General features: G+C 33.2%; 1 protein-coding gene across 2 annotated transcripts; it reads left to right on the top strand.

Annotated features, from left to right (window-relative positions):
- Nucleotides 1–1,129: 1,129 nt before the first annotated feature.
- Nucleotides 1,130–11,603, top strand: LOC105318945 (hematopoietically-expressed homeobox protein hhex). Of its 2 annotated transcripts, none has more exons than XM_066068853.1 (4): nt 1,130–1,889; nt 9,510–9,691; nt 10,863–10,913; nt 11,065–11,603. In XM_066068853.1, exons 1-4 carry the CDS (start codon nt 1,403–1,405, stop codon nt 11,230–11,232), a joined length of 888 nt encoding a protein of 295 aa, XP_065924925.1. In that variant the 5' UTR covers nt 1,130–1,402; the 3' UTR covers nt 11,233–11,603. The 2 variants fall into 2 exon arrangements, with proteins under 2 accessions (XP_065924925.1, XP_011414576.1); XM_011416274.4 differs by having other exon boundaries at nt 1,136–1,889; nt 9,507–9,691.
- The last annotated feature ends 10,426 nt before the right edge of the window (nt 11,604–22,029 follow it).

Genomic DNA, 22,029 nt, shown 5'->3' with positions numbered 1-22,029 from the left:
TTGAAAGCAAACAAAAAAGCAAAAAGTTGGAGTGGCATGAGATCAGACACTTGATAGAAAAACAAAATATTTGTTACTTTCGAGAAACTCTTTTATTCTATTGTTGCATAATTAGAGGCTTGATCACATCAAGAGATTATATTATTGAATCTTAAATTTTACATTTTATATTGACCGAAAGTATTGTCTAATTTAGTTTGTCCATAGTTCGCATTGTTGAATTGAAAAGACTGCCAAAAATGTTAAGCTATGTACAAAGGAAACGGTTACAAACATATAATTCGATTCCTTTATGGTTTTATAACATCCAGTAAAGCGATCCTTTCCAACACATGTTTTTTAAATCTTTAAAAAAAGAAAGAAAAAAAATATGCGTACGTTTTCTGTACTTGTGATATTATTTTTATATTTGTGAAGCGCCAAATTATTTTTATTGTTGCAAATTGGTTTAAACAAGTCCATATAAGATCGTCTTATCATTTTTTTTTATTAAGCTAGTGAAAGTATATTCAAATAATACAAAACGAATTGTTCGTATTTATTGTTTTTGATAAAAATTATCGTGGGAATGAAAAAAAAAACATTTATTAAAAAAAAAACTTTCACTTGGATACTGGAAAACGTAATAAATTAAAACAAAACATATTTACCATTACGTTTTATTTTATTTTGAAGAGTCAAATAATCGTCGCTAATTCCCTTGCCGAGGAACTAGCCATATCTTGGTCCTTTCTGTGGAATATCTTCGAGACTATGTGAGGCACCCCTCTGGTCTGGAGTATTTCTCCGCCCCGATAATTTACAGATAAACCAAAATCATCAAGTCGACGTTTGTACACTTTGAATAATGGTAGAAAAAACACTACCTCGTACATCAAAGTGCCTAATCTGCATATTTGCTTAACTTTAAAGCAAAAACCGAGCGGTTTATTTATCGAGTATGTTGTGCGCGTAAACGACAAACAGTATGAAGCGACCCTTGAACTTGACCACGTTGTTTACTTACTGATTAACGCCGACCAATCTAAAGAAGGAAGCTAGAAATCCTCAAGAGGCTCCCCCCTCCTCTCTCAGCGAGCACTGGATAGCTGACGAGCTCCGCCCCCCTCGAGCACGAGTGAAAGTATCACCCAGTATAACGGGATAATATTGAAATAGCAGTGTATTTGCCGATTGTTTGCGGTGATTGACTGTTGGGATATGTGACAACTATTGCTGTACTATTGCTGGCTTCTGTTGTCCGGACCTTGCCTGTTCCCACCGCTGACTGTTTTGTGCTTCCAACCGTATATGGAGAAAAACATTGATCAAAACTGAATACTGTCTACCTACCGAACATGTGCTTCTGATTGAATCCTATTGAACTACGAAAGAGTTGAACAGGGAACTAAGTTTTTTGTGAATGAAAGCCGACAACGAACTTACTACTGTAAATTTCTGTGGCTCTACTATGATCCATCCAAACCCTCAGCATTCTGCTTTAGTTAATGCAATGACGTCACTGTACGGACCTCACATGCACCCCTCCATCTCCCCACCGGAGGCCGCACCCTCACAGACTAACACCTCACCCACGGGATCATCCTCATCGTTCCGTATAGATGACATTTTAAGAACATCGCCAAATTCTTCATCGAGTGCTTCCAATTCTCTCAGTGGACTTGCAAAACCGACCCCCATAAACCCGGCGGCCCTGCACGCCTCTGGGGTGCTGACCGCCCCCTCCCTGTACAAACCGATGTCGATGTACGACCACCCTATGCTCCCCCAGTCCCCCTATCTCCCTTCCCATATGTCTTATACCAACGCTTTCATGAGCCACATGTACCCTATGCCATACATGAGACCAGAATATGCACTCCTAGACAGACATCATGCATTTTCAAAAGGTATTTATTTTATTTTTATGTTTTTTTTTTATTATTATTTTCCCATGGTTGCGTTTGCATGATTTTTATTTTCTGTTTAAATCTTTTTTGAAAAAAAAAATGCATTTTAAAACATTAATGTTAACCAAACTAAAAAAAACTTAAGTTCTCATTTCCTATTTTGGCTTATTTATTTTTTTAATATGATTTTTACAATAGTATATAACATAAAATCATTTTTAAACGGGTAATTATTGACAATGATATTTAACAATCATTTGAGATCAGCTAAAAATATGAATGTTTAATAATTTATGAAAAAAAGATATACATACATATTTAAAAAGATGGAAAGAAAAATATTTCTGGTCATTGGTCCTAATTTTTTAGTTAACTTGTTGTAGAATTCTAAAAAGAAATTGCCTTAATTGAACCTGATTTACTATTGATTCCAAACTTAGAAAATACTAATTATTTTTCAAAATATTTTAACCGAAGAAAAATATCGTACATTGGTGACAAGAAAGGCTACATGAGTTGCATGTAAATGCTTAATTACACGTGTTTCACATTAATTAATGGTGAATAGGATGGGTGTTTTTGGTTTATGTCATTCCAAATCCGTTTAAGGATAACAGCATTTAACTTCAACGATCTCCTCGGAACCATCAAAACAAATAAAACCAATTAGGGCGAATAAATAGAGTACCGTACCCGTCCAACGGAAGCTTAAGAACGAGTGGTCCTGATCCCGTTAAATAAAGCCGCCGTATATCTGCCTTAAGAAGGAAATCTAACAGTATTAGGAAATCATGAACGAGCCTCAATTCATTATGCCGATCTAATTAGCATCTTCCTGTCCTTTTTATAGATGCCCATTCATAAAACCATGTCTCACTTCAATCTGCGTTGTTGAGGGAAGAAACCTTGAAATAATGATATATTGTACCGCCCCATCGTTTCATATAAAAAAAACCCCACCAAAATATGTTAATCAATTAGATAAATGCATTCCTAATGTACCAAAAAATTATTATTCTCGAGTAAATCTTATTAAAAAATTACTTTATATTGTCAATTTCATTTTCATAAACGCCGTCCATGCTTTTTATCTAGCAATCGTATATCATGTTAATTTACATTTTTATATTGTAAAAATATAACAATATAAGAATTAAGAAATTCTTTCACATGTATACATGTTAATTTTCTTAAGATTTTGTAGTAGTAATGTGACAAAAAGCAATACAAACTGAACCTGATTGGCGAATTTGCTTATATTAAAAAGAGCTCTGTATAAAAATATGGGAAACATCAAAGGACTATATATGATAAGGGCCTAAAATGGCCCCCTAAAATGAACATCATCATTTTACTATCATTCTTTTTTTTCTTAGTACAGATATGTATGTGATGTGTTTACATTATATTCATTTTGATTCAAGTGTCCACAATTTAGAAATATGACATTGTAAAGACAACCTTTTCCCGCCATTTTTGAATTTTTTAGCGTAAAACAGCTTGTTTTCAAGCAGTTTTTCCTTCCGAAAATATAGAGCGCATTCTTGAACAAATAAAATATTTTAATCAGAGATGTACCTAGCCAAGACTAATAAGTGACGAAAAATTTTTCCTTGTTCAAGCATGCGCTCTATATTTTCCATTCGTAAAAAGATAAGAAAAATGTCAATTTTTGGCTGATTTTGATTGAATTATAGAAATGGCGTCACTTCTGACGTCATTTACGGCCAGTGAGTGCAAATAAATCAAATAAATAGATGAAAAATATATTTTATATGAACTCTTCTAAAAAATTAGCAAACATTTTATTGTACCCGAAACACTTTAAAAATGGCAAATTAATGGGGGCCAAATTTAACTCTTATCATATATAGTTCTTTTAAAGCTAAAATATTAGGATTTTCTCTTTTCTAAGCAATACTTAATGGCCAAAAATACAAAGTCAAATTTTTTTAGATAGATCTGTTGGCCATCCAGCCTCCTTAAAGAAGTTACCATTAAGGTCACTGACAGATGTCCGATTTTTAAAGTCTCTTTACGTGAGTAAATATATGGTCAACTTAAATTTTATCTTTCAATTATAAAGAAAATCCTGAATGGCCAGCGACTAAGTCCAGCATACGGTCTGCAGACCCCTATATATACCGGGTAACAGATAGCTAGCAAAAAGAGTACCTCATAATGATTCGCGAATTGGACTCAAAATATAAGTTCAAGAGACCCAGGTCGAGAGAACGTATAGATAATCAGTAAAAGATGTGTAAAAGCAAATAATACTAATGCCTTGATCAGAAGAATTAGAGCTATGTGTCGCCAAACCGAAAATATCTGAGGATCTAGCGCCGATATACGGGCTCTGAGTTAATCCCGAATCTGATAGAAGACTCCAAATTATAGAAAAGACATCATGCAGACTTGATTTCCACCTGAACAGACAATCATATCTCGCGGAGAGTGTGCCCAGTAGCACCGGTGGGCGGCAGCAATATTGAGGGAGGAATTAGAGACGCAGGGCAGGAGTCAACAATATGTACTGTATTTATCCCCAGAATTTGATTTTTTTTTAGCAATTATCTGCAAAATATATATGAACAACCAGTTTCCCTTAAACAAAATGTACGTTGGAATTAGATGGTGTTCTTGTACAAAACTATAACTGTGTGGATCTTATTAGTCCTAGTAGAACTAACCATCAAAGGAAACTACGTATTGCGTGCACAATAGCACAACTATAACACGGGCCAGAACTGCTCAGCACGCGCATTCATTGTAAGTCATATCATATTTAACAATTTGCAAACACTGATATATTAACCCTAATTTATTTTAATTCTCACGCGGCTCCCTATAAAGCCTCTACAAACTCTCTGTCGTTATGTAAGTAAATTTCATCAGAAATTGAAAATCTTTAAAAATCAGTTTTTAACTATATGAAATACAAATTCACTGAAAAAAATAGAAGGAAGTTGCTTCTATGAAACCACAAGAAACAAAAACGCACTTGCAAAATTCTCCTCTTTCATTATCGAGAGCATAAAAAGCGATCAAGTGGCGAAATAATTAAGGACAATTACTATTTCAATTGTCCTTAACGACTTGTCTGCCGAATTTGAAGGGTCTTCCTGATGAAAGACGGTGAACCATTTGTTTCCAATTAGATTCAAGTGCCTTCTCCATGTCGTCAGAATTTATGTAACAATTAAAGAATGGAATAAAATTGAAACAAAATAAAAATTTAGTCAACAGTAATAATATTCGCTATAATTTATTTTAAAGGTTTACCTACTAGCAGGTACTCCAATAATGAACGGGATATTTCAAAATTAATTTATAAATGTAATTTCCTAAATGGCACAAGATATAATAATTCTAATCTTAAAAACAACGGAAAAAATTAAATAAATCGAAACAAGGCAATGCAAAATACGAAATAAATACCAACAAATTTTTGACTTGTAAAAAATTGAATTAAAAATAAAAATTAATTATTATTTTTTGGTCGGGTAGAGTACTACTCGATAGAAAATCTGAGTGAAAGTCGGGCCTTGACATCCGCTAGGTGGCAGTGTCTTCGTCTAGGAACTACATTTACCGGGTGCCGCTAAGGCGATTAAACGATAAAGATATCTTACTAATCGATTTAAAACGAGGGATGGTGATAGTCCACGGGGTGTGTAGAATATTAACCACTGAAAGGATTACACAGCAGAGCTAACACACTTAATATATATTTCCCATATCAATATTTGAAGAACGGGTTTCCCTCTAGTCTGCATGTTAATTTTTTTATAAGCAAAAAAATTAATTAATCGTATGTATATTATCAAGATGATGTATATTATTAAGATGATGAACGTCTTTAATTGTTTGTAAAAATGACTTTTTCAATTCATAATCAACTTGTTACAACTTCGTTTTTTACATAATAAAGAAATTAATCACCTCTTCGTCAAAAAAAAAAATCACAAAATCTTAAAAAGCAGATTAATTTGCAACAGGATCTTTCAAATCAAGTGTTTCAAGAAATGCCTATAATTTTCAGCCTTATTTACTTGTCTTTAATGGGTCAATGCTTTGTTTCAACTGAAAAGAAACACAAGAAATAATTAGTAAAATTGATATGAACTTGATAATGAATAGTAGATATTATTTTCAAGGATTGCAACGAAACTCAACATAAAAGAAGCTGATATTTCAGACTTCGTCAAGTTGACGGAAAGCTTATGGTCGATTTTTTTAGGACAACGGAAAAATGTTCCCACAATTTTTTCTTTCAACTAATTGTTTTTGATTTGGATGAACGAATAACAAACGGATTTTTATCATTTTTCCCGCATTAGATTTAAATTTCTCATATTTTGTTTTCTTTCTTCGTCCCATGCGTGTGACCTAAGGGAGTCATTGAAACGTTTGTTCAGATCTACATTTGTATGACCCGTAAAATCGCCCTGGCGCTTGAAATAACTCAAATTCAACCATTATAGGGCAATATCTTAGGAAAGAAAAATGTGTAGTGTTTTCGCTTTCAATTGACAATAATCGATCAAGATGAGATAGGACAATAAAGGTTTGATTTCAAGACTCAGTTGGCTATCTAAATACAACCATTAAGCCCTCGTTTGTTGAATTTAGTCCTTCTATTGTTCCAAATCAAAGCTTGCTAATGTTTTTGATTAAGTAAAATTTGCGAGACATTAGGAATTTAATATTGACAAAATCGTTTGTGAAAGGTAAATAAAATTCCACGTAAAGGGATATTCATACATGCAGCATGTACCCGAAAAAGGAGGTCGAAGCGAGGTTCTCGGAATTTATTTGATTTTTTTTTTTCAATTTTGTCATATCTTTGGTTCATTTTTTCCACAAGAATATCATATTTTATTTACCAATTTTCATTGCAAATATGACAATAATATCATATATTTTCAACACTTGATTATCAAGTTGGTATTTTTATTATTTCATTCACGGCAATATTGTCAACAAATTTGAATTTCCGTTTTTAAGGCTTCTATTCAAACAACGAAATCAGTAAGATAAGTTAAGCACATTTTGGATACTAGAAAGAATTTCCGATGTGTAAAAATTGACGAATGAAATGACTTCGTTTCTACTGTCCAATCATCTCGTTTGAAAAAAAATTTTATTATGTAACTTTCTTAGTTCCTGTTTACATGAATTTTAATAAAAGCACACTGCTATGTTTCAACGTGCTCTTTGATTATAGCTTTTAAAGACTCTTAAACGATATTTCTAAACATTTTTTCTTTCAAAGTTTGATGTATCTTGCAAGACTCTTTTGAACTTTTTATTATTTTACCATGTAATTCTCAATATTTTCAAATTTATAGTTATTTTCCATATGTATACATGCATATCTTTGGTCAAATATTGAAACTTTATAAAATGTAATTTTATATACAATTTTTCTCAAGTGAGTCACAAGAAAATGTGAGAAGTTAAAGGATTTTAAGTAAAAATAATTTTATTTCAAAGAAAAAAACAGTTAAAAAACAGTTAGAGTCCCAAATTAAAATTTATTTAAAATCGAGCTAAATTCTTCAAACTCTGCCATTATTTACAATTTGCCACGACTCCTTCAAAGCAACTGCGGCATTTGCAATCGGGCTCGATGTCCAATGTCCGAAATAATCCCTACGCGGCGTCCGGCTGATCTCCCTTTAATCCGGTAAACCCTCATCTGTCCGGAGACTGAGTCCCCCTTTCTCTGGCGAAGCCTTCAGGAAGGACCCAGTACTCCAGGGGTGCAAACAAGGGTCTGAATTACTGAATAGACAAGCGCTCGATAACGAGAAATAATGTAAACTAGGGTATCAATGACCGGGGTATTTCCGTAAACAAGATTGCGGATCTTTCCGATTACTTCCCTTTGTAGTTTCTGCCGTTATCTGCAATGAGTGAGTTGTAATGGTCATTTGCGGAATGAACAATAGCCGTGTTTAGTGACGGGACAAGACAACGTTTATGTAAGGTGGTTTGTTGCCTAAGACTCCTCAGTGAGGTTAAATTCACTTTGATCTAGTTCTAAACAATGGGATCAATGCACTAATCACGTTAATTCAAGAATGGAACCAAAGCTTTTGTTTGCTGGGGATATATGGTACTTTTAGATAAACAAATTAAAGAGCTTTATCGGGACTTCATAAATTGCAGAAAAATATTGTTTACTGTGCAAGGGCGATTTCAAAAACTGGAACGTTTATCTTAGGCGAGATCTCTCTGCTGAAGTGCCATTGTTTTTTCATAACTTTCTTGTTAGTTTCTGCTATCAATTGTCCCACATGTGGCAATTAAAGTAATTTAACTTGAACTTGTTGCAGTTGTCTAACTTATACTGCTTCCGGTATTTAGATGGCGGGAAAGTAAGTGACTCTTCACATTAAAGAGAAGGCATCGACAATCGTACGACACGTGTTTCCTGGGTAAGGGCCGCGGTGTCGTGTGTCCATTTCAATAATTATACAAACAATTGTACCATACTAATTCGCGGTTTTATCGTGGCGGAAACATATTCCAAAATAAATGAGCTTGTGGCAGGATAGGTGCATTACGAGCACCCTTCATGGCCTCATCATCAGCCTTCCGAAAGCCCGGCAATCGGAAGAACTTATGCGGATACCACTTGAGTTTTTTCTTTAATTAACCCCTTTGTCGCCTTCTTGAGGACTGTTATTGTTTTCTGGATAAGAATGAATAATAGACTGTTGAAGACTCGTGTGAGATGAATGACTCGCCAATTCAAAGCTGGTACGTCCGCCAGGCGGCGCTCTCTGCATGTCGCGCGAGCTTCTCACGGCACGGCCTTGGTGCGCACGGTTTCTATACAATGTACATTGTAAAGTACTGCAGTTCAGAGGGCTTTTCTAACAATTAAATAAATTTCCAATTTTTCAACTACCAGAAACAGAATCTTAAAACAAAAAGATTACAATAATAATGGCTATACATTTATTTTATATTTTTTTCTGCTGCCATAGACAAAATATGGAACAATTTAACTCGTTAAATCCAACCAAAAAAATAGCTGTGTACTGTGATACATTTTGTTACACTTATCCAAATATAGAAGCATTTTACTCATTTAATCCAACAAGTAAAATACTTAATATGGAGTACTTTGTTTATCGCAATGACCGTCATCTTCTGATTACATTGAATGGTTTTGAGGTTGAGTGGGTATTCTCAGCCTCACCCAGCCACATGACCCACACGAGCTATAATACTGTAGTATCCAATTAGGAGATATGGACTACTGTCACATGCCTACTATTCATGGCGAACAAAGTTCGCTCTGCGTTGACTGTGGTAGCTAGTTGGTAGACGACCCTTATGGAGGTTCCCTATGATCTACACTTCAACGAAATCATTACAATTACATTACTTCCTAAATATAAGCACATAATAGGATACGTAAACATACAGTAATTAATTATAGGACAGGTCATCGAATCTAAAAAAAACCCAACTAAGTACATGGTAATTTTTTACCCATGAAATGGTACTGATATTGCCGACTGCATGATCAAATATTTGGGTAATCTCCAGCAAATACATTGGGATTTCCATCCATTCAATGTTTGTTTCTGTTTCTTTCAGTAGTACCCAAACCGTTTTTATGGAACCATTTCATGCAGCGTCCTCTACATAAGAGAAAGGGAGGGCAAGTTAGGTTCTCCAATGACCAAACAGTGGAACTTGAGAAAAAGTTCGAATCCCACAAATACCTGTCCCCGCCAGAGAGAAAGCGACTGGCAAAGACTCTGCAATTAACCGAAAGACAGGTATATAACGGCGGCATTTACATACACCTATACGCACAATACAAGATTATGAATTTATTCAATGCAAAAAAAAATAGCAAGTTTTCAAAGAATAAAACAAAAAGGTACATAAATGAAATAGTATGTATCTAGCTAGGTATAAAAAAAAGTTTACTGTTATTAAAGTACACTTTTATCATTCATAGGAGTTTGGGCATTTAAGTCAAATTATTTGAAATACAAGACGATTTTAATTCATTGCTTACTTTTCTCACCACACAATTATTTATTTTAAATGCATCAAAATCGGGTTGAAAAATTGAACACAAAGAACATACTAGCACCTTGATTAGCAAGAGTCTTTCAGTAATTAACAAGGACATATGAAGTCAAAGCCGCCCAATTTATTATCGAAGTTCAATCACTTTTTTAATTTGTACCAATGCTTGAATTATGTTCCCTGTGTTGTGTATTATAATTGACAATATTTTACCAAGTAGTATTACTTTCGATAATGAAATTTTATACAAACATTACTTTGTTGACTTGTTTTTCAAAATAACCCCCTCAATCACTCTCTGAAGAACTTCTTCGTCTGTGAATTCTTGCAAGTACACGTGAAATGTCGTAGATTGAAAAACTCCCTTCGCGGCAATATTTTGTTGGTCTTTAATTGACTCTGGGCATGGGCATATAAATAGCTGACACTTTTCAATTGCACCAATTCTAGATAAAAAGACCTGACATTTTAACGTCAACAAACAAAAAGTCTTCCAACATTATTGGAAAAAGTTCTGTTGAACTTGCTGTTAAATGAAGATTTATAAAAGATAATACAGGCAATACGTTTCATTTAATCGTGGACATTTTTTCTGTATCAACGCGGTGAACAAATTAATGAATATATTGGACAATGCTAGAAAGTTTAGCGATAAGAGAACTGTGTAGCAGCCAGCATACAATTTTCATTCAATATTTTGTGTGAATTCTTCAATATGTGAATTCTAAAAGTAAATAAATACATTAATTGTATCGCTACTGAGTATTTGAATTTCTAAACGTCAGTGTGCATAGTATCATAGTTCTTACGTGTGTTACGTGTATGTATAAATAATTCATATAGAAATAAATAAATCATATAGAAATGGAGCTGTCATAAATTTATTATTTTCATTTGCTTCATCTATTTCAGGTGAAAACGTGGTTCCAAAACAGACGTGCAAAATGGAGAAGACTTAAGCAGGTGAGCCGTCTTACATGAACTAATATTTTTAACGTTAATGGACATGGCTGTAACAAACAAGTATATTCACTTTTTATTTTTAAAAATTGTAAAATGTTGAGGAGTAGGATTTTGGTTCTGGTCCTTACAGACAATACTCTATTTCACACAGGAATCTCCAACTGGAGAGAAACAGGGTGAATCTGCGGAAGACAAAACCGGAAGTGACGTCGCCGAAGATTCCGAGGAAAGAAACAGATGTACCACGGACGAGGAAGATTTTGATATGGAGGACAGTGATGATGAAATAGATGTGGAAAACGAAACGACGGAGAAATAAGGAAATGTGTTCGTACCGAATGGTCTGTACATTAAATCACAATGCGACGGAGACGCTTTGCTAAATAAACTAAACTGGTTCAGGAACAACGAATGACAATACGTAAATGGAGCTGTCCAATGTGGAAATCCCTCTGTTTCTTTTAAAAGGAAGTTTTTTTGTGCGCATGCGTGAGATACTTTGTTTTAATAAGATTACGAATGCGTGTACAAGTATGGCGAATTGAATGGTGCAATTTTCACTGACTATATTTATTTTGGTTTCTGGTCTTCCCCTGTTTCATGTCTTTGTCAATCTATGCAATAAACAATTAAAGAAGATCTTGGAACTGGTGGAAATGTGCATGTTGATAATAAAATGTCTTTACATAATCTAAGTTGCTTTTATTTGTTGTAAGATTGCACAGTCTTAATGTAGATTGGTTATATCAAACTCTAGTAACATCTTATTCTCATCGTTTTCTGTTTGATTCACGAAATACCAGTCGTACATGGCTCTCTAGTTAGGGAAACACTTTATCAGCGTGTATGTAAATCGTAGTCCTCATAACTGTGGAAAACAAATCTACTTTATATAACGTTAATCTTTACTTTGTTGAACTTAGCATAAAATAATATATTAAAGGTTGGTTTAAAATTCTTTAAAAAAAAATGAATTTTAAAACAAAACAGAATAAAATATAATAATCCCATAATTTAAAACCAAAGATATCAACTATTTCAAAGTAGACAGCTCAGAAATGCATGTTTAACTTATTTTAACTAAAAAAAAACCCACTTTGTAATCAGTTTTAATAAATTTAGAGTCTATATCATAATTCTATTTACATGTATTGCATTCTCTGGAGTATTAATTATCCTAGTATGAAAAGGGAAGTCATTTCTTTTAAAGTGTAAAAGTGCACGTAAATTCCGAAGGAGTTAAAATAAGCAACACAAGTAGTGATTTTGCAACTGGGCAATAACAAGCAATTCAGCCACAAGGAACACAGAAAAGAAAACAATCGGGAAACCTATTGAGATTTCCCATTTCGATGTCCTTCTCCAGTAGAGTTCGTGGGACGGACTAAAGTAGCAGAAAGTGGCCGGGGTCTTGAGGGAATTGTGACATATGACTTTAATACTAACGAAAGTAGTTTAAAAAAAGCTTACTGTTAATTGTCGGAAGACGCAGACTGCGATAAGTAGCACTAACAGATAGTGACACATCTCTGTGTGACTGTAGAGGGCTTGTAGGAAGCTATTGACGTGGCAATTGTAAAAAACACTCTTAATACCTCAAGTAATTTCAGCTCATTCGATTTGTAATACCCTAACACAACATGTGATTTTGAAAAATATGACCCCCAACACTAGATTCAAGGTTTACAGTGTATAACGTTTTCAACTTTGCGACGTTTTGTTTTGTCAGACTATATCGTTTTCAATTCTGCTTGTTTTAATTAGACCAATGATCTGAATATCAACGATTTCCGAATTATCTCTGTTCACAAATGGATGGTTACGGACGTTGAATATCTATCATAATGATTTCTGAATTTTCTCATGCTGGGTTCGGAACATACGTTGGTTCATTTCTTTTACAATATGGCAATCGTACTCTGTTTATCGAGAGTTATTGTTTACACTATTGCATATAACGGTTCTTAATGGCTGCAATATTACCATACGAATACACGCAAGTGTGAATCTGTTATCGGGAATCATAGAGACAAACGAGAGGATATATTTTAACAATGGAGCCGTGGTCACTCCAACAACCAGTTCTTACCGATAGCAAATTACCGGAAGTGAAGTGCTTAAAGTCCTTATTGGGGTATCGAAGAGAAAATTTTCAATTATTGCCTCATATGCAAATTTTTATGATGATTGTACAGTAACTCAAACGGTTTACGACACTGAGCTTGCTCTTAAAATCGACACGATAACTTCATGGACATTCAATTTCCAAAAGTCAATTTTAGGTCACTAATAAGGGAAAATGATAAAAATATATTGATCGAAGTTTTCAGTGTAAGATTGTAGCGTTTTCAGTTTTAAACAAAAATCAGATATCACAAATGTATTGAACTGTGATATCAAGCATCTAGAAATCTATATCAGTGGCGAGTAGCAGAATATCATCTAATCTTAGTGAATAAGAAAGTGAATATCAATTCAAACAGAATTCAGGAAGTGTTCGTATAAAGTGTATGAACTCTATGGCTGCATTTTCTACTGTAACGATCCTCCAAGTTTTTTGTCGAGTTTATGTTGACAACGAGCACGGGGGTACCATTTAACCTCTCAACGATATGTTTACGCGTATTCAACAAGGGATCGGGGTTGGTCTTAGGTTAGATTTAGGAGGCAGTGACAGAATGAAGGGATGCACCAGCCGATAGCTCGGCATTCCGACAGGACCTGGTACAGCTAGGCGTGCGTCAACTACGAAGATAAAGTCACCTTGTTCAGTACTCCAGGACAATTTATAACGAACTACCTTCATTATCCGTCGTTTTACAAACCAATACTAAATGTTAGTAAACAAAAACTACCGGTGTTTTACATCCCGCAGTCGTTATCACTGACGGCCAAATAGACAATGCGCAAACAAGCAACGCCATCTAGCGAACTAATGTCAACATGGCCGCCGTCTCGTGTGCGTCCGCGGACAGTTATTGCGGCGACACTGTTGTCATCGTTTTACAATTTGCCTCCGTACAACCTTATCTGTAAAACCATTCGCTCTAATTTATTTCCAGCATCTCTAGAAGGAAATGACAACATTCCCCCTTTTAGGGCTTCGATTCTCTTAATCTGATTCTGTTGGAATGTCTATTAGTATACCTTTTACACCCAGATCCCCGGTAATCGAGAATGAATTAAGTTCTTTGTTCAGTATCATGATTTACAGTTATATTGTACATCAATTTTCTTTAAATTGTGGTTAACAAAAGATGCATGGCGAGCGGTTTTATCATTTACAAAACATAGATTGCCGCTAATGGGTATAAGAACTTCTAGTACTTTAAAAGATCAGAGATAAAATGTACTAGTAGTATAATAAATCACTTGATTATTTCCTCATCAGACAATTTACTGCAAATATATACATATAACTTAATACCTCACCTTAAATCAACAAAATCACTGAACAATGATTGGATTTTTGTTCGGTGAGGTCATAGCAATTAGACATTTTTTATTTGAATTATTTCCGCCATGTTGTTGACTTGTGAAGAGTTCGGGTAGTTTGGTACATTAACTAGAGCTCCAATCTTTGCCATAAACTTTTGATGAAATATGAGATGTCTTAATGACTGGGTTTAATGCATAACAGAACTCTTTCTAGTATCGAAAGTATTAGATTCTATTCTCATCTTTATTAATTTAATTCAAACAATACTTTAATATGCATCACATAAACGGATGGGATAGCAGGCATTGCTTATATAAATCCTCTCCGACATACCAGGTCAAAGTCAAATATACAAGATTTTGTGCCGTACAATATTGACAATAATATTATAATATTGTCATGTTGTAAATTTTGAATTTACCGGGTGGCAGTAAATACAAAATTTACAACATGACAACTGTAAATTTTGTAGTTACTGCCACCCGGTAAATTCAAAATTTACAACATGGCAATATATACTATATTGATAAATATATGCATTCATGTATATTTGAAATATATGGCCAGAAATTGCAACAGGTATAATAATACTCATTATAATATTATAATTTGTAGTAACTAGTAATGATAATAATTAGAAGAATTCTTATCTTTATTCAGCCTAGACTACTGATTTATTTGCTAGTTGTTGATTTTTTTTTCTGTTGTTTTTTTTCTTCTTTCTTCTTTTTATTTGGTGGCACTTATCAGTAAAGAACAAAAGACCAGTATATATATATATGTATCAACATTTGCATACTTTTGATAAAAAAAATATTTCTAAAACCACCACAAAAAAACAACAGTTTTGTCTACTCAAAATCGGTAAAATAATACGGTCGATAAAAAACAAAAACAAAGAGAGGTTTTAAACATATAATTATTAAAATCCAGACAGTGACGTGAAAACGTGCAGATAACAGTATATATATATCAGGAGGATTGTGAAAAATAAAAGTTTATATCTAAACCTGCTAATCGATTTATGGTTGTACTTCTTCAAAAGCTGTTGACCCTGTAGTTTATACCTATATTATTAGCTATATATAACTCCTCTAAAATGGGCCAATTTATGAGTAAACGTCATAAAATTTATAAAACATAATGAAGTGGAATAGAAGGCGACACGGATTTCAAATTATTCCGTTTTAGGGCTGTGTGATACAAATTCATAGTGTCTCTATTTATTTACCAATCGTTAGTGAAGTATGGTTCATAAACGATATTGTAATAAATCAGATGATAATAACTCATTAAATGCACGTCAATTGAGAAAGGAAACAGTTAAAAACAATGACTGTCAGAGACGTCTGGGTAGAGAGGGTCCCTCTTAAAGGTCAACAATTCACGAGGGCGTGTCAAGTTTTCCTCGTATTTTATAGATATCATTAAAATTGTGGAAAGATGACCATAAAATTCATTTGCTGTCTGTTGTTCAAGTAAATATTTAAAACCTGTTTGGTTTTCAATTCATTTTCTAAACGACCCTAGATAAGGGAATATACTATAAGCATTGGCATACTGGAGTGAGTACTTCAGAAATATATAAAATCAAGTGTTGTCATAAATCTGAATACGTCTGAGGGAAAATATGAAAGGAAAAATGTAAATAATTGTACACGGTACTCAAGGACTGAGCTACATTTATACAGAGAACGACAGTGTATGCTGAATAGAATTGTTTAAACTCTTCTAAGAAAATGACCCATAAAAACCTTGAAAATTAAAAAAAAAACCATGTATATCTAAAAAGTATATACACCATACATTGATTACTTGTCAAAAGAAATCACAGAATCTATGGAAAATGCCTTCGAGATTTTTACATTGAATATAGAGGAGTAAAGAGTTTCTTTTATTTATCAAAAGGCAAGAAATTAAAACACAGACAGGTTTAATCACTCCTCTTTCTAAATGCCACAGGAGTGGTGGTGATCACGTGAACAGTAATGTTGTTTTTTGGTGATGGCTATATCAACAACCTCCGAGTGAAAAACAATTACATATACAACATTGTGTTGTAAAATTTATATAAATAAATATTTAAAAAATACCGTTACAACGAAAACCACACAACTATAAAGTGAAAGATGCATTGACACTGAAGGCCAAATCTGATGTTCGGCCGTTTTAAAAAATCTAATATTCTTTTTCCTTTTAAGATAAAACTAGTATGTTCCATTTTGATTTTGAACATGTAATGACCGAATTCCTAATCGAACACACAAAAACATATTACAAAAATACAACGTATTTTATGATCTATTGTTGGCCCTTTTTGTCAGTGAAGTGATACTCTTGAATAGACATTAGTACTGACAGAGCCTCTTACAGTTTTTTTACTTGACATTTTTATAGAAACGTTCTTGGCATAACATAGTACTTGAAGTTTCTAGACATAACGCGGATTCGATTAAAGGATAATTGCTCTGAAACGATTGACAAGTTTAAAAGCGCAATAAAAAGAACCACATTATATAAATAGTGCCTGTTTGGGAGGGTAACAGTTGAAATCGACACCCCGAGAAAACTATTGTCAACCGACGCGAAGCGAAGGTTGACAATGGTTTTCGAGGGGTGTCGATTTCAACTGTTATCCTCCCAAACAGGCACTATTTATTTTATTATACTGAATGTCACAATTTTAAAGAAAACTTAAATGCTTTTCTATAGGAATAAGTTGAATTCTACTGCGAACCGTACGCACATCATTTACGCGCATGTAACAATTCGTTATGTTACCCGTTGCTAAGTGTGTTGCTAACGCTGAGGGTAATAGAACGGATTATCAACTGCGTCTAAACCAATCAGATTTTAGTATTTAACATGAAAGTATAATAATATACATTATGCAAAACTAAAAATTACAAATGCAGGATATAGAATCATAAAACGAAAATTGTGTCATTTGAATCATTCAAACCTTGAAATCTGTTATTTTGTTTATCAAAAAACTTCAAATTAGTGTTTCACCCTCCCCCCCACCCCCGAAATAAAAATAGCAGATTAACAAATACAAACGCCGTCATTGAAATAAAAAAGATGGGTTGATTCTGACGACTATTGCAGGAAATAACAAATTCTATAGGATAGCTTGATAGCTATGAAATGATCGATTATTTATGACAATATCATTGATCTATTTAGACCAAAATAGATGGGTCATCTACTTTCTAGATGAGTTAATAAAAAGTAAAAAGGAAATAGGATTTTCTCTTTTTTATCCTATTAGCCTGCCATGTTTCATAGTTGTTAAACAATAATATTTACATTTATTAATTACAGTTAATTTATAAGTTTTAAACTTTTAATGTAACACATATACATTTATTAACATTACGTATCTTGAGAAATAATTATAATTCCTGTTGCCGTCAACTGCTTTTTTAACATGGAAGCTGAGTATTCGACCAACAACATGTAAAATCCAATTAAAAGTTTTCAATAAGAATTCTTTAATAAAACCTGTTAAAATTAGTATAGAAAAACAATGATTTAAGCTTAGAATATGATGTATTTTCAATATTTTTCGATCTATACTTGTATATAGTGACTTCTTTTAAGAAAGTTCAAACATAGCCTTAAAATGGCCGCGAAAAATCAGCCCTTTTAAAGACATAACTTCCTTCTCAATAAAATGATTGAAAACAAAAGTCACGCATGAAAATAAAAAAAAGATTCTTTATAAATAAGCAATTTTTTGTGTTAAATTTTAATTCCTTTGCAACTGAGCCCATATTTTGTAATGGGCAGTGCATCCCAAATATAGGTTTGGTCTACTAATCTCTCCCAATGAGCTCAGAGAATACGAATCAACATATTTTTCTCACACAAATTTATAATCCTTCAAATAAGACTATAAAGCTATGTTGAATTAAAAGTTCGGAGTTAACTCATTTACAATTGAGAAAGAAAACCAAATTATCAATTGATCCCAGACCATTGACTGAACTTTAATTTACAAAAATCAAAATTACCCAAAAGTGTTTCAAAAAACAAAATCAAAAACTTGACAATTTCTGGTTTAGCATAAGTATGAAATTCATAAATGACAATCTGATGAAAAAACCAGCTCAAAGGAAAAAGCATTACAAACTTGATTAATTACAATTAGAATTAACTTTCTTTCATGAAAAAGTGATTTGTTCATAAGCGCTGTTGGATTTCGGTGCTTCCATTTAGTTCCACAAACATGCCATCCTGAATAAACAAATTAGGCATTCATAATGCCAATTTAATGTTGTCAGCTTATTGATTACACTATTTGAAAGCAAAGAATCAGGACCTTTATGATTGGTCTATCGTTCATTACATTCCACGATTCCGGATTCATGTAAGGTTCTAACTAATACACTACCTGTCGCCTTTTTGCAGAGGGATTAGCGCAATCAAGATAACAAATCTGGACAAATAGCCGAGAAAATACATAATATCAATTGACTGATTTCTGATAAATTACACAATCAGGCAAAGGGAGAGTAAATACAGCGGTTCCAAGCACCCTCGTGATGGCGGGTTAATGTGCCGTAATGACTGCCGCGGCTCCAAGGGGATCTGTAATCAACCTACCTCGGGTATGGCCGCGAGCGGTTGTTAGGGGCCTCCGGAGTTTATTGCTCGAGTAATGTGGTTCCAAAACTCCCTCACTGATAACAGAGTGATCCCCAATACAAATGTTAGCCGTGGGCAGGCTGAAGTTTATTGAGAGACTATCATTATTTCTGGTTTAATAAAGCCATTACTGGAACACCCTAACAAAGAGTGACCCGCCGACAATAGGAATCCGGGTATATTTAATTCTGTGTATCGAAATTACATTGCTCATCTAACATGGCAGTTGTAATTAATTGGTTTTTGCTTTTAAATGGGATTATGTCGCGATATGCTTTTAACAAGGAAATTCGTTGTCACCGGTAAAAGTTTTCATTAATCTCCGTATTAAAGGTTGAACTTTTCTGTCGCTTTTACACGTGTCACGAGGAAAGGTAAAACTTATCTAGATAGCTGGTGATAAATGGATATTAACACCAAACTTTGTTTATAAACACCCTCGATTCCTTGTCCATGCCGACTGATTACTAATGCTGAGCTGTTCTGTTGTAAACGTTCTACATGGTATCAATGATAAATACCTAAACCTTATAGTCGTCGCTCACTAATGATTCAAGGTAAAAACAAAAATTCAACCAAGACCGATAGAAAAAATTACGCAGTAAAAGCATGTTCCTTTATCAAGATTATTTGTATAAATAATCATCGAGTGAAACAAATTACATTGTAGATATTCAAATGACTGTATGCTCCAAAAATGAAAGTACACACTCTTCATGTACAGCGATTCATTCTTTTAACCTTCAATCTTTGATTGTTCTTTGTTTCCGATTATCATTCAGTATATACATGTATCAGCTGTCTCTATCTTGTTTTTAGTCTAATTCTATCCAAATTTAAATTACTCTATTTTTCTTTTATTTAGAAGGCATACTTTATCTCGAGGTTCTTACATTAAAATTATACTATTATGGTCGATAACAGCGGTCATTGTAAATAATATGTACTATATCATGTATTTTACCCGTTTGTCAAAATTCAAATATCTAGGAACCATTTCATTACTTTTAACATACGATATGCTTTTGATAAATTGATTGAGCGCAGATATTTTTTTACAACTGGTAAGCTGTAAATACATGTAGCATCTAAAATGAATCAGTTTTCATAAATATATCATCTTCACTCCGAGATCTGTATATCCTTAGTGGGGTTTTTTTAAATTCCTTATCAACAGGAATATCACTGAAATACCGGGTTAAGTATTGGTATGGATTTTGTACATATAATATTTCTTTTTCCATTAAAAACATTCCAAGCCGTTTTAATGTATAATGATTCTCTTGATGCCAAAATAGGAAAAACAGATATAACGCTTGCAGCATTGGGCTGAACTCTAGAATCATTTTGAGAGAGAAATGTAAAAAAACACTTAAGGGTGTTGTTTACTCAGGGTTTGAGATTTCAAATTCGGATTGTTATAAAGTTTAATATAATCAGTAAAATTTGTTCTAAACACAAAAAGTATTTATGAGATGAATTATTATTGGCAAATCATTCGATATTTTTTCTTTATTATGGAGTAAGGCTCAAACAAAAATTGACTATTAGCCAAACAGAGGAAATTCGGACTAAATTTTGAAGATTTTGTTTTTAGCTAAAAAATTTTTGGCAGTACTCTAATATTAAAAGATAGGATGTTATATTTTAGCATATGTAATTTTGCATATTTTCTGTTGGTTTCACCTCACTTATTCATTAAAATAATCTTTTGGCACAAATTGTAATAATATTGAAAAATGCTTAAAAATGATAAAAGACACCATATCTCAAAATTTTGATCATTGACCTTATATAAATTTTATGCCAATAGAATAAGGTTAATATAAGTAGTTTAATACCATATATGTTTTTGTATTATCATCATTCAATTTTTTGTAAAATTGGATTAAAAATGGGTAGGGATTTGAAAACTGATAGAGGAAATTCGGACTGAAATATTTTCTAAAATTGTTGTAGAAATATTAATGCTTTGTGCTTTTTTAGTGCCACTACCGTTCCTAAACTGTATTTTATTTTTTAAAGTGTTTTATCATTTGTAGTATTTTTACAATTAAGAAAATCTCAATCGTAGTGTAAAATTTTATGGGATTTTTCTTGATTTTACAAAAAATATGCAATGGCCATTAACTCAAAAAGTAGGTCATTGACCTACTTTTCTGAAAGTGAAAAATAAAACTACAAGCAAAGGTCTATAACACCTAATAGATGGTTTTTCATTATCATCAGTGGATTTTTTTTTCATTTTGAGTAAACGTCATCCTTAATTGCAAGGAATCATTTGTTTCTGTTTATGAAGATATTAAAACGAATGAATTAATGATCAAATTTATCCTTAAGACAAACGATGCTCTTAAACATACAACAGTATCAAAACTCTTGTATTCTTACCCCTGTATCCCTCTTATAACTTGACTTCTAACATGCGGTCATTCATTCAAAATGTGCAAGTGAAGCAAGTGAACCATTTTATACATAAAAATTAGGAAAAAAATGATCTAAAATTGTGTCCAAGTCCCTTTGATGTACTTTCAATTTTTGGTCGCCACTCAAATTAAATTTTGATTTGTTCCTAAATGATGCATATTTGGGACAACAATTTTATTATGGAGATGTTGTTTTAAAAAAGAAAGTACATGTACTCTTCATAATTCTGACTTTCTGTACATACTTTACATAAAACCCAAGCATAAATGGGGCTTGATCATCTAGGGGACACCCATTCTGTTTTGATCATCTAGGGGACACCCGTCTTGTTTTGCAGCCTGCTAGTGTTATCACTCCTTATAAGCTTCTTAGGTGAGAGGACGAGAGCTGATCAAATAACAAAATTCTTTTATATGTCTAAACAAAAAGAAAAAGAGTTTTCGCTCATGGCACAAGATAGAGCATGGTAAATGATCTGCATATAATATAACTGTTGTGAATGAAGAAAGAGAGGTAACTTTAAAAAGGTTTGAATAAATTTTGAAATAAAATGGACGGCGTATATATCCGTGTTTTATGATCCTAAAAATAATAAGACAA

This window comes from Magallana gigas, chromosome 8 (assembly GCF_963853765.1).
Source record: "Magallana gigas chromosome 8, xbMagGiga1.1, whole genome shotgun sequence".
NCBI classification, from domain to species: Eukaryota; Metazoa; Mollusca; class Bivalvia; order Ostreida; family Ostreidae; genus Magallana; species Magallana gigas.
Note: the sequence above shows the minus strand (reverse complement) of the source record. Positions and strands in the feature narration are given on the sequence as shown.